Source organism: Bactrocera tryoni, chromosome 3 (genome assembly GCF_016617805.1).
Source record: "Bactrocera tryoni isolate S06 chromosome 3, CSIRO_BtryS06_freeze2, whole genome shotgun sequence".
NCBI classification, from domain to species: domain Eukaryota; kingdom Metazoa; phylum Arthropoda; class Insecta; order Diptera; family Tephritidae; genus Bactrocera; species Bactrocera tryoni.
The window spans coordinates 10,660,742-10,677,032 of record NC_052501.1 but is presented as its reverse complement, the minus strand read 5'-3'; the positions used below and the strand labels follow the sequence as shown (position 1 = coordinate 10,677,032).

The window sequence follows — 16,291 nt, the reverse complement described above, 5'->3', positions numbered from 1 at the left end:
CTAAAAATATGGCTGTCATACAATCACCAGTTTTGTACAAATAGCACTACTTACATTATCACCGATTTTCAGTGCGTCAGGATAGATATTTACAAAATGTTCGACCAATTCCTCGTTCTCTTTCAAAACTGCAATGTGCAAAGCTGTGCGTCCTGTTGTGTAAATATAAGGTTTAAATTTCCTGTTGAAGTTTTATGAATTGAAATTGTGAGTTACCATAATAGTTTTTGGCTTTTAAGAGCCATTTGCCATTCGGTTCTGCCACGATTTCCTTCGCACGTCCGACATTACCGTCTCTTATCATTTGATGCAATTCTTCGCGCAGCTCCTGTCGCATGTTTTACCAAAGATAGCTTCAATAGAGCACATTTAATCAACATTTACTTACCTCTAATGTGCGCAGATTACGTAGAAAGTTTGCAAGCTCCTCATGCCCACGCTCGACAGCTATATCCACTATACTCAATTCGTTGTCATCGGTAATGTCGACGATGTGGTCATAGCCTTCCACAGCGAGTATTTCGAATGGCTTAACATCGCCTGCAATGACGAGGAATTATTGTTAATTCTTCGTTGGAAATATTGAAAAATTCTGGTTTGCTCTTGCAGTTTCTCCTTTACTTTTTCATCGTCTTTTCAATTTTCTGTTATAATATATTCTAATATCCGTTCTTTTGAGAAAGGTTCGTGCTACTATTTTTCTTTTCATTATTTACCTGTCTATTACTAAGCTCTATCTCTGCCTATTTCCAAAATATTTCGAATTGTTTAACATCGCCTGTGAAAATGATAATTAATCGAAAACTTTTTGATTAAAATATGCAATTTCACCCTATAATTTTCTCTATTAGTTTTTTAACCTTTGAAAATTAAATTTTTCACATTCTCCGAATACATTTTTTAGCTGAAGACTGTTATAGCTTCGGTGTAAGGTCTTTCATGTCGTTTTCTCCGGCTATGCATTTACTCTCATTCTCCTCTCTAATGGCTTTCCAAATTTATGATTCACCCTAATTTTTACCTAAGTCTTTACTCTATTTTTATTTGTTTCTGTTTAAGCTTTCCTTTCTCCGCTTATCCTCTTCTGATTCTCATGAACAATCTCTTTTCCTTCCACCAACAACACATCCGTTCACACTCACCAATCACAGCCAGCGATAACACATAACGATCGATATCTTTCGCATTCGCTGGTTGATTTGCCTGCAGCGATACATCACGCGCCGTGCGATACAATTCATCGCGATATGTTATATCGACATTCGATTCCTCAATTAGATGCATTAGCGCACCGCGTCGATGCGAACGTGCACATGCGAAATGGAGCATACTTTGTCCATGCTCATCGCGATCATCAACATTTGCTTGCGTTTCCTCGTCCTCATCTGCATTCGAAATGTGATCTTCGTCAATGCGATCCGCATCGCCATTTATATTGTTGGCACTGCGCAAACCGGTGCCAGTGCGACGTACCATGCCCGTGTGCGACGTTATTGTCGCGGTGGAATTTGTCTTGCCACTATTACTCGTCTCTGTCGGATCGCGCTGGTGTAGATAATTTTGCAGGTAATTAGCGAGAAATGCAACGGGGTCCTCGGGTCGTTTGTTGGCGATTTCCGTGAGAGCTTTAATGAGCGGATCTGCCAGATCTAAAAAGTGTAAGCAAAAGTTTGAATATTACCAAATGAGCTTATCGTTATACCAACTTACTGTTCGCCAAATATTTGCCTTGCTCCGTTTTGAAAATGGGGTTCATTTGACTACTCGCATTTTCAGCTTGACCTGAAATCGAATGAAAGTTGCACTAAATGTGTTGTTTAGCACTAAAATAATATTTTGTTTACAATATTTATATATGTAAGTTGAAGTTCTATTAAAAAAAGCGAATTAGTTGAAAATTGCCGAAACTTTTTTTGGAAGAAATACTATATGTGCAATGGGGTGGAATCTGCTACCCAGAATCGTGGAAATTTTAAATTATCTGTCAGTGATTATTATCATGAATTGCATTAGAAAGAATTTAGTGCAATTAATTTTCTTTCGAAATTCAAGTCAAAAACATCTCCTATTAACTTCTCCTGAATCTGAGCAACTTTTCTTGAACTAGTTCTTAGTATCTGTAAATTAAATTTGTCAAAGCCCAGTTGTGTATTGGCTCAGGATGATGTACTTGCTAGGCCAAATACTTTTGTCTCACTATCTGCAGAATGGGAACGGGTAGGATTTCCATTGGCTTCTTGCGATTCTCTACTAAATGCTTGTGGCTATGGCGAGCTCGGCAATCGCTGGTCAGATACCAGCAACTGTACAATCACAAGGTACTGCTGCTCCTCGGTATACTGTAAAAGATCTGAGGAGCTCCTAAGCAAAGTTTCTCTTTCAATAGTTATAGGAGTTTCAGCTGGAAACTTCCCGAACGTCATTGATGCGGTAAGATTGACAGGACACCGATTGCAATTAGAAAGAGGATGAGATAGAATATATCAAATACTTAATTCTCGAATGTCTAGCATTTTAAAATTTTTAACAACCATAAATAAAATAACTTAATACATATATTTCTCAAAAATTATTGGACTTTATTAGCAGTCTTAGTGTGATCATCTTCAATCCTAACCAAGTTGGGTCTCTAAAACTTTTTTCCCAATTCGGCTTAGAGTGAGATTTTTGACCCTGCGTTCTAACGAACTGATTTTGTTGCTGTTATCGGGAAACCGGTTTACATAGTTTAGAATTTAGTTTAAGTTGTTCTACTTCAAGGACCGTGTTTCCAATAGGGATGAATTGATTTCTGAGTGTCGTGAAGAAAATCCACAAATTATTCAAGAACAACCATCATATTCACCAAAAATGACAGTTTGGTTTTTGAACAGGTGGAATCATCCGTTACCGTCAAGAGCGATAAAGATCGATGTTAACCAACTTTTTATTGCCGTAATTGTAAGTAATTGATCTTAACAACATCTGGTTCCAACTACGTGCCACATAGCACCTGCAACAACCGAATAGTTTTAAAAAAAGTTTGAAGATCGGATTATTTCAAGAATTTGTGTTATTGAATGGCCTCTAAGAAGTTGTGATTTAACACCATTAAACTAGCTCTCGAGGAGTAATTTGAAGTCATTGGTCTTCAGCTATAAAAAAGACTCTCTCCAAGCTTTAGAAGTCACTAGTGAACGTGCTATTCATGAGATACGACTTGATTTAGTGGAAAAAGTACTCGCAAATTGGGTTCAAACCAGGTCTTCTCTAGTGTCCTTAGCATTATTACTTAAAGTTAATAGAAGAACTACTGTTACAGTGAATCTCAAAGTCCAAAATTTTCGGGAACTAAATATGTAGTATTATATCATTCATTAGTTTGGAACATTGAGCTATGGAGCGATGGTATGAATATTATTTGAACTAGTTAATAACTAAGCATACACGAGAACCTTTCACAGAATTAAAACAAAAACTTCTGTTGTAATTAAAAATATCTAGATGAAGCTAACACCGGTTAAAAGTGGAATTTTCAACGGTGTTTCGAGTATGTAGAATCTTGCTTAATCCTAGGGTATGAAGTGACTTTTAATTAATTTTTTTTGGAGAACTCTGGGGTGGGATATATTCAAGGCTAAGGATCAACAAGCCGAACGTAGATTTATTTTCGATCCGATTTGTTCTAAGTGATGAAACGACTGTTGTAATGCGTAAAAAAAGTCAAATTAAATGGTACAAGTTTCAAATTTTATTGTGGAACAATCACCAGATAGAATCTTTTACTGTATAACGATAGTTGAGTCAGCAAAATCGTGCAAACTAACAGAGCTAAGAAGCAACAGAACATATGTAACATATAAAGCACGATAAAATCTTATGAGGCAACCAAGTCAAGGCCAAGCATAATACTCAAGTCGAAAACTAAAGACTGGAATTCGAAGCAAACTTTCAACAACTGTGAAAGAACTCTTAAGCAATTGAAAAAAAATAGTAAATGGCAACTGAAAGAAAAATGTATTTAGACATTTCGACTAAACATAATTTTTGCAACAAAAACCAAAAATTACAACAAAGACACAGGACACACGAGTGAAGACTAATAAATGTGTTATGAGTTAAAAAGAAAATGTACGAACCCGAGTTTGTTGTATTGCAAGTGTTCAGAACCCACAAAGTCTCAGAAGTATGTACGAGTATTAGGGATGCGCCGCAATCGAAAGCATTCAAATTTAGTACGCTTGCAATTATATTTACAGTTTTATCGAGGGTGATTAGCAAAGACGAGAGAAAATGATATCTTTATGTTTTGTAGAATGTGGTAATATGTTGTAGAATTTGTAATGCTTTGGTGTAAATTTTCATATTTGGCATATCTTAATGACTTATGATGACATATTTTAGTTTTGATATTTTATTTATTTTGATTTAATTACTTAAACTCCACTCCTTCTTCTTCTACTTCTCACACGCCACTACTAACGCACTAGTTACGCTCCACTAGGCTGTTCTTTTTGCGGCGAAATATTTTCACCAACATCGAGGCGATGTGCTTCGAGTTCGTCAGCGACATGTCCTTCTCCAGCGACACAATATTGGTCACCGCTGTGCAGTAGTCCTGAAAGAGCACATACTCAATTACACCCAAGCTCTGCATATTCACTAACTGTACATCCGATTTAGAGGTCGCGCAAGTGATTAGATTCAGGCCACGCACCGAGCACAGGTGACGTAAATTGTCCACTTCTTTCATCAGATTTGGCAGATTAATTGTCGTTGTAAATTTTAAGCCCGTGCCCAAGTAGGCTGGACGCGCTTGCAGATAACCCAAAAAATAGCTCTCCTTAAAGTGCAGCTCACGTTCGAGAAACGAGATAACGCGTCCAACACGCGTATATGCCACACCCATATTGGCGGCATTCGCGTCGCTCGATGTAGAGATCACGCGCAAATGCTCCTGACAGTTTAGCCAAAGCGCCAAATTATTCGCCGAGTTAATATATACACCACGTCCATAAGGCCAGAGGCTGCCATTGAAGGCCAACGACTCGGCACCTTGCACTGTATCTTTCATATCCAGCAGTGGTATTAATAGACCCAATTTCTGCAGCGTTGCATATATTTCGGAGTTCTCCTCCAGTATCTCCGTCAATGTATAATAGCTGCCGGACTCAGTTTCGCCGATAGCCTCAACAAAATGATTAGTGAATATTTTACCCATGATCATGCGTTCGGCCTGTTCCACTTGTCCAATTGTCAAATTAACCGGCAGCTCGAAATCTTCTAAGTTTCGTGAACACTCTACGGTGCAACGTTGTATAAGATTTGATTCGTCATCGAAGATAAAGGCGGCCGTATTGAGTCGCACAGCATTCTCCATGGGAAAGAAGGCAATACGCGGATGTGGCTTGAAATCCTCATTCACACTCATGCAATGCATATCTTTGATGAGTGGCACGAGAAACTCCTGAAAGACCACGTAAACATCGAAATCCGGCGCTATGATGCCACAACTGATGTCCTCTTCTAGCAAACGCACTTTTGAAGTCTTACGCATTGAAGGCCAAATAACATCGAAGAGATTGTGATCGAGTCGGGTTTGTCGCAAGCGTATCTTCTCGAAGACGCTACGTTTTAGAAAGCGACTTAAATAGCTTATGACCGACACTTGTAGCGTTGAGGCAGTCAATGGTTTACGATGCGCCAGCGCCGAGGCTGCCGAACCACTCAACGCTTTGCTCGACTCTTCGATTACACTGAAGCAACGGTCGAGCGTCCGATTAATATCGACATCTTGCAGTTGTCGCCTCGAACTGTGCAGATCATCTGGTACTGGTGCAGGTTGTTAGTTTTGTGGTTTGTTGGAGGTGCGATGAATGTATGCAGTTGTTGAAAAGAGTTGAGGAGAGAGAGAGAGAGAGATAGAAACAAAGTGTGAGGGTACATGTGTTGTTGCGCCGATGAGGGAGAAAGTAAAATTTATGAGCGGTTATTCTTTGCGATTTTTTGTCATCATTTAAGCAAAATAAGCAACATTTAGGCGAAACGAAAGAGCAATACTTACGGAAGCAAACATAAATTGAAAAAGTGCAGACGAAGTTTTTTTTAATTAAGATGAAATAAAATCATATATGTTATGATGAGCTAAGTTGAAGTGAATTCCAAATTGTTAATTTGGTTTAAGTTTAAATAATATCATCAAAGAAATTGTCAAAATTGGCCAATACTAAGCTACGTAGAATGAATGTCTGACGACACACCTGGGACTTTAGAACACCTATTGTGAAACCACCGACACTGAAATTCTCTAACTAGACTGTGCTGATGAAATTCACCGATACAAGTAAACCTCGACCGATATTTGCGACTATTTTCGTATATAAAGTTTTGCATTCCCATAGAAGATATTCTATAGTCTCTTCCTCTTCTATATCTTGGCTGCTTATACAATAGTCATTGCTTGGGAACACGCTGCTGGCAAGTCTGTCAATCAAACAATGAGCTTTTAGCACTCTTAGAAGATTTTTTATGTCATTCCTTTTGAATTTTAATAGACGGCATGTATGGCCCATGTTCCATTTAAGTCCCATTTGCCAGCTTGTTGAGCAAGTTAGAGATCGTCTTCACCGCGACTCAGCTATACCTCTAACATGTTGTTCTATTAAATATCTACAAGATCTATAACAAGCTTTCTCTCCTATTGTTAGCCTCGTATCATTTACTAATGGAGTCATAACCTCTGGAATTCAGTGTTTCTTAGTTAACAGTACCGGCTCTGAATTGCTTGCATTCAAGTTTAGTGCGCACGATATGGTCCATTGATTTATGCATGTTCGAAGTTTCCATTTCTAGAGAGAATAAAAATGAGTAATTTTGGCTTCGAAAAACTTCCTGTGAGGACAAAAAAGTTTGAATCAATGCAGATTGTTGACAAATACAAGAACGGCAAAGAGTAACCTTGAGAGTCACTCGAGCAACGATTTCGGCACTTAAACACAAAAAACTCAGAATTCGTGACTAGACACGAATGAACAATTTTCCATATTGATATAGTTTGACCTTATATTGCAAGGCTGGTAAAAAATTAAGGGGCGATCAAAATAAAGGTAGTTTTTGCACTTCCCTCAACGCATAGTCAACAAAATCGGGCTGCTGAGCACCATCACCAATCTTCATTCATTACTGGATAATATTCGATCAAATAGACCTCGTCCAGCACGCAATGAAGAAAATATAGCAGCCGTAGCTGACAGTATACACGGAGACCGAGGAGACTCGATTTGGTGCCGTTCACAGCAACTCGGAATGACGAGTGGAACGGCTTGGCACATTTTACGTCGAATTCTGGAATTGAAATCATACAAAATACAGCTTTGCAAAAACTGAAACCACTCGACATTCCCAAGAGCCAACGCTTCGCTCTATGGGCATTTGAAAAGTTCCAAGAAGATCCGACGTTTTCAAGACAAATTTTGTTCAGCGAGGAGGCTCATTTCTGGCTCAATGGATATGTAAACAAGCAAAAGCGCTACATTTGGGACGAAGAGCAACCAGAAGAGATCCAAAAACTGTAATTTCATTCAGAAAAACACGGTTTATTGTGGTTTGTGAGCCAAAAGAATCATCGGTTCATATTTCTCCAAAAATGATGCCGGTAATAATGTCAATGCCGACCGTTATTGCGCCATGATAACCGACTATTTGATGCGTGAAATTTGAGCTTGTGATCTCGGCGACATTTGGTTTAACAATACGACGCCGCTTTCCACACATAGCATCAATCAATGGATTTATTGAGAGAACACTTCGGTGTGCAGCTAATTTCAAGCTTTAGGTCAGTCGATTGGCCACCAAGATCGAGTGATATCACACCGTTAAACTTTTTCCTGTGGGAATATGCAAATTCGAAAGTCTATGCGAACAATCTCGCTTCGATTCAGGCGTGTCATTCTCCAGTTACCAGACTCAACGGATGGACAAACTGAGACCTAGCCGCGGACAACATTTGAAAGAGATAATCTTCAAAAAATAATTTTTTTTTCCAAACGTAAATAAGCAATCCCCATTAAATTTGAAGTTTCAGTGTTTTTTTTTTATGTAAAGAATATCGAAATTGGTCACCCTTTATTTAGAAAATGGCAAATAAAACTACCACTTGGCTCAGAGATTACTCCATGTCTACCATTTTTTCCGGCCGATACAGAACATACTCACTGGAATACGGTTCAAATTGGAAAAGGTTAGTTAAAAGGCCAGATAAAACCCAAAATTGCCAGAAATCTGTGAACAAGTTAAAGCTTCAGATGATCATTACCTTGAACAATATTATATGTATATTATATGAAATGTTTTTGTTTTTAATAAACATTAGAATATTAGTTAGTTATAGGCTAAATATACTATATGTTGCAGATTTTTAGCCAAGCGAGCTATACAAAGCTCTGATATCACTCTCGGCTATAAAATATTACATAATGAGGGTAAAGAGTGATCAACTCAATTAAGTAAACTAACTTAAAATATCGCTGTAATGAGTTTTTCACCATATCCAGGACACCCAAATATAGAGTTCATATAAACAAAACTGCACTTAATTAGTGTACATTATACATTTTCCAAGAAGGTAGTGCACTGCTGTTAATTTGCTCTATATTCTCAGACTTCACTTACTATGAACGAGCCTTGCAAGGCACATGGCACCAAATATTGAATTAATATTTTACTAGTTTGGAGCACTCAACAACACAGCAAAATGAAGTCTGTTCAAATATTCGTAAATAATTGAGTTAGTACTTTTGAGTTAATCAATAAAAACCGTTTAAAAAGTTTACATACAATTTAAAAGAAGAATATCTAAAAACAAACTCACATAACCCACCTAACTAATTTTAAAGTACTCTTTTAAACTTACATTTATAATTATTATACTTTTTATAAACTTTTAGTTAACTTTTTATGACAGTAATTATAATTTATGCAAACATACCAAAAATGTCGTCAATATTATTGATGAGACTGTTGAAAAACTCACGATCGCCGATTGCTCGCGACATTTTTGTAGATTTTATGACAAGCTTTTTATTCGAAAACTAACCAGTAATTAATAAAAAAGAGTAAACTTTTGCGTTAACGGGCGCCACTTTTACAATAATTACACAATAAACAGGGTAAACACTAGGCACGAATAAAGGCGGTCAACGCAATCAATTGTGACCCAGAAAAACCGCAGGCAGACGTGTGTTGACCACAACAGTAAATCAATGACTGGCAGCGGCGAAAGCACACGACTCCCCCATACAAATATGGTACATATACTATGTACATATGTACTACATATGTATAGGTAAGCACACGGCTAAAGTGACTACACAGTTACATATATGATTATATATATTTAAATAAATGGTTGGGTCTTTGGCTCTAATGTATGGCCGCTAGGGATTACGGTTTTAATAGTGAACCGCACAGGAGGCCCCATGACATTCAGTATCTATTTTAAAATCATTTTTAATTATTCTACTATTATTTACAATGGTATTTCTAATGATTTAGTATGCTTACTAAATAAAACTTTTTTATACACATCATAATTTAAAATTTTCTAACGAAATTCAAGCGATTCAAGAAAAGTCAGGCAACGTCAAACGTTTTAGTTTGCTAAAACAAATTGATAATTCACTTAACCCCTATCTACAAATTCTATTGGGTAGTCGAAAAAGTCTTTCACATTTTGTCAACAGATGTTATTGCAGTAGTATATCTCCAGTGGTACCAATCACTTGTATATATTGTTTCAAATGTGAGGCTTCTTTTAACCAAAAAAAATTAAATTCGGGGAAGTTGAAAAAAAGTTACAGCTGTTCACAAATGAATGAAAATAATGAAAAAGTTCGCCATATTTTGAAATTTTTGTATAAAAAATTAGAATGCCATGGAAGCTCCCACTGAAATTTGTGAAGTTTATGGAGACGATGCTGTATCAGTTCGTTTAGCATATCAATGGTGTAGCTCAACAAATGGTCGCAAAGCCAGGATGGACGCCTCGAGTGTTAAGTGGGATTGGAAAGAAATCATACACTATTAGATGCTCCAGCCTGGTCGAACGATTGATTCTGCAACGCTAAAGCACACACATCTTTCATGACTTGGCAAAAGCTGGGAGAGCTTGGCTGTGAAGTTTTGCTTCATCCACCATATAGCACTGACCTTTCACCATCGGACTACAATTCGTTTCGGTCAATGAAGAACTCACTTAATGGAGTAAAGTTGGTTTTAAGAGAAGCCTTTGAAAACGACTAGCAGAATATTATCTTTAGCAGAAAAATGGCAAAAAGTGGTCGAGAAAAATGGTACATATTGGTTCATTAAAGTTCATTACAAATAAAAAAAAAATAGTTGAAGTTTGATTAGAAATGCGAAAAGATTTTTTCGTCTACCCAATATGACTTGTCCAGAATTCGTTTCCGTACTCCTAAGAATGCTAAGTAATTTTTCAAAAATTATATAACCGCCATTTAAAGCATTATCGTCTCAATTTTACTACAGAAAGTTGGAAAACAAAGTATAATCCTTACAAAAATATCTCGGAAAAGTTAATATAATTTCCTACAGGGCACAAATTTGCACACATACAAACAAAAGTATCCGTCTTTATGTGTAAACTTGTGCTAGCAATTCAGTCGGCAGCAATCGCTGCCTACAATGCCCTACACAACGTCAAAGGCTGATACAGAAAATGAGGCCGCAAGCGAAAGTAACCGCTGCAACCGCAAAACAAATAAAATTATTAATTTAAAATGAGCTAATGAAGTCTACCGTGAAGCCCACAAATCGACTGCTAGAACAAATTATAAGCTGTTATACTAGAAACGACAGCAGCGTGGTTAAGTGATGAAGGTGGATGTATTTGTGAATGTGTGTGTGAAACTATTGGAAAACCCCACATGTCAAGCGTGTTAAAAGGAATGTAAAACAAATCAAGATGAGGTGTTCGAGAACTACTTTTCGCCTCGTTGAAATGGAAAGTCTAATAAGAAAGAAAAATATATTTACACAAGTGCGCAATTTCATGAACAAAGACACACATTTCAAATAAATAAAAATTAGAATAAAAAGGCATAAGGGCGCTAGGTAGCGGCTAAGCAAAGCTCACGCTGCTACTTTTGTTTCTATAGCCTTAGTGTAGCTACAACAGCAATGCATGATTTTTATTTATTTTTTATTTAATGTATTGAAGATAAACAAACGACGCCTTACCTTGATCATTAAGCAGTTCATCTTCCAGCTCTTCAGCGCCAAAATTGCTCAATAACTGTTTATAGTTGAGTATATCTTTGGCTTCGTCTTTATTTTGATAGAACTCTGGCGTGTGCCCAAGCTGCATTTTTTTGGACGGTGGAAGATAATAGAGGGTAGTTTCATATGTACAGTTATTAACAGATTTAAACGCTATTAATAGACTATTGATTTTCATGATGTTGATTTTTATATGTTAAATAATATTTTTAAATTGGTAATTACTGCTGATATGTTACTCATACGACGTGTTATACCTATATTGTCAAGATATAAATTGTATTAATAATTAGCTGTTCCCGAGAAAAATATAAAAATTAATAAATTGGTTAAATAAAAGCAGAATAGAGCATTTTTGAAAGGCAAATTAAACTATAATACCTTTCACAGCTACATTTCATAAGCATAAGAAGGTAAACAAATATCTATAGCTTGAGTTTGATCGATCAATATTTATGGCAGCTATATGATATAGTGATCTGATCTCAACAATTTTTTCGGAGGTTGTAGTGCTACCTTGAGTTACAATCCATACCAATTTTCGTTAAGATATTTTGTCAAACAAAAAGCTTTCTATACAAGAACTTTGAGTTTGATCAATCAGTTTGTATGACAGCTATAGGCTATAGTGGTTTGATCTGAACCTTTTTTTCGGATGTTATAGCACTGCCTTAGGTAACAATCTATGCAAATTTTCGTGAAGATATTTTGTCAAACAAAAAGCTTTCTATACAAGAACTCTGAGTTTGATCGGAAAGTTTTTATGGCAGCTATGCCCTAGTGGTCTTATTCAAAATTTAGAAATCAATCAATAAATTGCTTAAATCATGATCTCTTCATTTATTATCTTACCTCAGCCTTTATGCATTTGCTCGATCTATACTTCTTTAACCAACTTAAAGCTGAAGCCATGGCGCATGAGTAACAATTCAGGATTACACAAGTATGCATATGAATTTAAAAACTCAATTAAATAAGCACTTTGATTAGATAGGTGAATGCATACAAATTATTTCAGTATATTTTTGAAACCCTCTCTTCCGGTTTTCTCGAATATCGTTCATCATACGAACAGTAACATTAGCTTTTCAGCACAATAAATTAAAAAATTCGCCACTAACCTTATCCAAAGCTTTGCTGTTGGCACCGAGCTGTGTGAGTACATTGTAAAAGTGTCCATTATCATTAATTGTGGCGGCATAATGTAGTGCTGTACGTCCATCATTGTCGGTGATTGTGGTGGTTTCTGGAAAGCGTGCCGCCAAATACCGCACAATATCTGTGTGAGAAGATAACAAGTGAAAAATTAAAAGCCATTAATTAGATAAATTAAATATGTTTCTATATATGAAAAACTGCATACGGTTGGGAGTGCGTGAGTTAGAAAAGTTATATTTGGGTCATTTTTTAGTTAAAATCAATAATTGTCTGTGTGTAGAGTAATGCCTTCATAGTATATACTATATATGTATACGTAAGTAAGTATGATCGATTTGGAAGAATGTCGATAATAAGCACACATGTGTGTACTACATAATTTAAAATGAGAGTAGCATTTTTAAAAAGATTCAAATCAATAGAATTTGTTTTTAGCACGGAATGCAATGATGTTGTAGGTATATACTAAGGAAATGGGCTCTGAAAGACCAGTGCGATCTTTATCACACAATTTAACACTTTAAATAAAACCGAACATAGTAAAACTACCAAAGAAAACAGCCTAAGCTTGGTGGGGAAGGTTGGTGAAGAGGTTTGCTGTCGGGAGCTCTCTTTCAACTCCAGTTTTAGAATTCCTGACTATTGTAGTGTCTTGCAAGCTGCGGTTGTAGCCATCAAGTTTGCAGTAGATTTGCTGCTCCGGAATACGGCCTCCTTTAGAGAATCCTTTAGATTCACTCAGATAGCAGAGCGGCGATACTAGCTTTGAAATCATTTACAGTGCGTTCAGGGTTAGTCGCGGAGTGCCTTACCGGAATCGCAGGTAATTGCAAAGCTGATGAAGGTCGGTGCTCCCGTATCCCCTTATATTCTACTACTGGATAGCAGAGGTTCGCGGAGCTTGGCCAGCGCCGGGCCACAATCGGTAATTGTGCAGTCGCAAAAGCCTTTGGGCCCAAGATTGATCGCAGAAGATTAAGTGATCTCTTTGCCCTCAGTAAGGTAAGGCCCTTGGTAGTGGGCCTTTTAACAGGCCATTGCCTTTTTTTCGATCATGCTGTATGATTGGAAACCTTACCAGACGCCGTTTGCAGAAAGTGTTTGGAAGACGATGAGTTAGAAAAAACTCAAAACTTCTTTCTTGATTGGCGCACGTTTGGGAAATCAAGACTTAAACACTTGGGCACGCATACCTTCAGACTGGCGGGTGTTAAAATTAAGTGTCTTTGGCGTTTTGCCAATATATTAGTATAACAGTACGCGTTCGATTATCGACCAGTCATCTAACCTAACCTAACCTAACTTAACCAATTCTACTAAACCTATTATAAAATATCTTCATGCGAATGGCATAGAAAAGAAAAAGAGAGAATATTGTAAATAACTTTTTTTTTAATCTAAGTAAGAAATAAATTGGTTGTTTTCTTTCCCTTTTGTAGTTAAGTATTTTTAATAAACAAATATGTTAAATTATTATTATTAATGCATTGCAAAAAGAAGTTTAAAGTCTAGCGAAGTTTTCTTCAAAAAACAGTCCATACGTATAGAGTGACTCACCTGTATTACCGAAAAGTACGGCCACATGCAATGGTGTTGCACCATTAGGTGATATATCATCCTTAGCAATGGCAAACTTTCGACGATCCAAAGCTTGTTGCAAGGCCAACAGGCTACCTTCGCGAGCCGCTTCATGCACACGGCGAATTTTACTCTAATGCGGAAAAACAAATGAAATTTTAGAAATTATTAAATAAAAGTTTTTTAAATGCAAAAATATAAAATAATACTAATAATTCTTAGAAAAAAAATTTATTTTTTTCATTTCATTTTCTTTTAATTTTTTAGATAAATATAAAAAAAAATTTTAGAATCAAAAATCCTCTACACTCACCATATAGTTGGGCACATTACTAAGGAACGCCTGTATGTCCGGATTGTGTGAGTGCATATTCACCAGCTTCTTACCATCACCATTGAGCACAATCTGCGCCAATTGTTCCATGTCACCGGCCTCGATGGCTTCACGTATATCTGACTGCTTGTGTTGTAACACCGGTTTTAGTAAGTAAGCACAGAAGTTGGATTAAAATTTATTACAACAACAAAACACACATAAAAACTCGCACACACAAAAACAACCAAGACTACCGAAGAAAACCCAAAAAGTCAAATTAACAAAATAGTTTATTAACAATTAAATTTATTAATTAAATAGCACAACACCTTTTTTTGCACAAAACAACAACACTCAACTACTTTCAAACTGAAGAGAAACAAAAAAATAAAAGAAAATAATTAAATTATAACGGATAATGAATAAAGACTTCACAGCAATTAACTTGTATGCTTAGCGTTAATACTTCGTGTACATAAGCAGCGGATTGCGACTGAACTCTATTATCCTCCGACGCGCCAGTCACGAAGCCTTCAATGGCCAGCGATGAGGTCGGCGAACTGGCGCCATCACCGTTATCATATTTCGCTTCATTGTGATTCTCATCCAACTTATCGGCTGTTTGTGGTTCTGTAACTACTTGTACCTCGTCGTCGTTTTCGTCGGCTTCAGACTCGGCTTCATGCTCGGATGCGGTATCGACTGCGGGTTCATTATCCGATTCGTAACCGTTATTAGTTTCATTTTCACTGTCGGTTGCTGCTTGGTTTTCGTTTTCATGCTCGTCCTTTTGCTAAGTGAAAAATGTTCGTTGGTCACAAAAGGCTTCGGATTTTAATCTAACAAACACTCCTAGTACATATGCTACAAATTTTGTTTCTTTTTTTTTGGAAAATAATTAAAACTCTACGAAATACGGTACAGCTTTTGCGCTACTTTTTGTTGACGAATAGAAGAAATAAAACAATAACAACTAACTACGGTGCTAAATAAGAAAAAGGATTTTTTTGTGTTTGAGCACGAAAAATTTGATTTTGAAGGAACTACAACTAATCTAAAGGTGTATCTGATGTTAACTTAAATTTTCAAACAAATTTAAGAAACCTTAGCACTTAATGAAGAAGCACTTTAATCAATCACAAATCTACAGAAGAAAATAATAGTAAATCCCTACATCTCGAACCGATTTCGACCAAGCATTGCAAAACCATGTCGCTGAGAGTATGACTAATGAGAACGACCAATATCTACAGTAACAGAGCACAAATGAGTTTTAATGAAATGATATCCATTGATTTTGTGGTCAAACTAATCGACCTACTGAGCGTACTATTCGCTACACCATCACCCATCTTTAGACCCAGCAATCACTATTGGATCATAATCAACCGAATAGACCATGTCCAGCACGCAGTGAAGAAAATATAGAAGCCGTAGCTAAGAGTGTACACGAAGACCGTGGAGAGTCGATTCGGTGCAGTTCGCAGTAACTCGGATTGACGTATGTAAGGACTTGGCGCATTTTACGTTGAGATCTTAAATTGAAAGCGAACAAAATACTGCTTGTTCTAGAACTGAAACCGCTCAACCTTCCCAAGCGGCATCACTTCTCTCTATGGGCTATCGAAAAGTTCCAAGAAGATCCGATGATTTCGAGACAAATTCCGATCAGCGATGAGGCCCATTTCTGTTTCAATGGGTGTTTAAACAAACAAAATTGGCGCATTTGGGGCCAAAAGCAATCTGAAGAGATTCAAAAGCTGTCATTTCATCCAGAAAAATGGTATGGTTTGTAGGCCGATATATTTCTTCAAAATGATGCCGGCGAGAACGTAACCGTCAATGACGACTGTTGCCACGCCATAATAGCCGACTATTATGTAGATGCTTGAAATTGATGATCGTGATCTCGGCGCCATTTGGTTTCAATAAGACGGTCCCATTTCGCACACATCGCAGCAGTCA

The 16,291-nt window shown here is 36.9% G+C and overlaps 1 protein-coding gene across 15 annotated transcripts in view; it reads right to left on the bottom strand.

Moving 5' to 3' along the window:
- Positions 1–16,291, bottom strand: part of LOC120772186 (putative ankyrin repeat protein RF_0381) — a 54,241-nt gene that overhangs the window by 941 nt on the left and 37,009 nt on the right. For 5 of the 15 annotated variants that reach the window (XM_040100636.1, XM_040100648.1, XM_040100647.1 and 2 more), the window contains 6 exons: positions 14,772–15,119; positions 14,324–14,470; positions 13,990–14,143; positions 12,396–12,553; positions 11,236–11,356; positions 4,119–5,811 (listed from right to left, as the gene is read on the bottom strand). In XM_040100636.1, the coding sequence (XP_039956570.1) occupies positions 4,466–5,811; positions 11,236–11,356; positions 12,396–12,553; positions 13,990–14,143; positions 14,324–14,470; positions 14,772–15,119 (2,274 nt within the window). In that variant the 3' untranslated portion in view covers positions 4,119–4,465. Of the gene's footprint in view, positions 1–54; positions 153–216; positions 329–388; positions 541–1,142; positions 1,650–1,710; positions 1,783–4,118; positions 5,812–8,965; positions 9,229–11,235; positions 11,357–12,395; positions 12,554–13,989; positions 14,144–14,323; positions 14,471–14,771; positions 15,120–16,291 lie in introns of those variants that run through there. The other 10 variants (XM_040100644.1, XM_040100645.1, XM_040100646.1 and 7 more) reach the window with 10 other exon arrangements.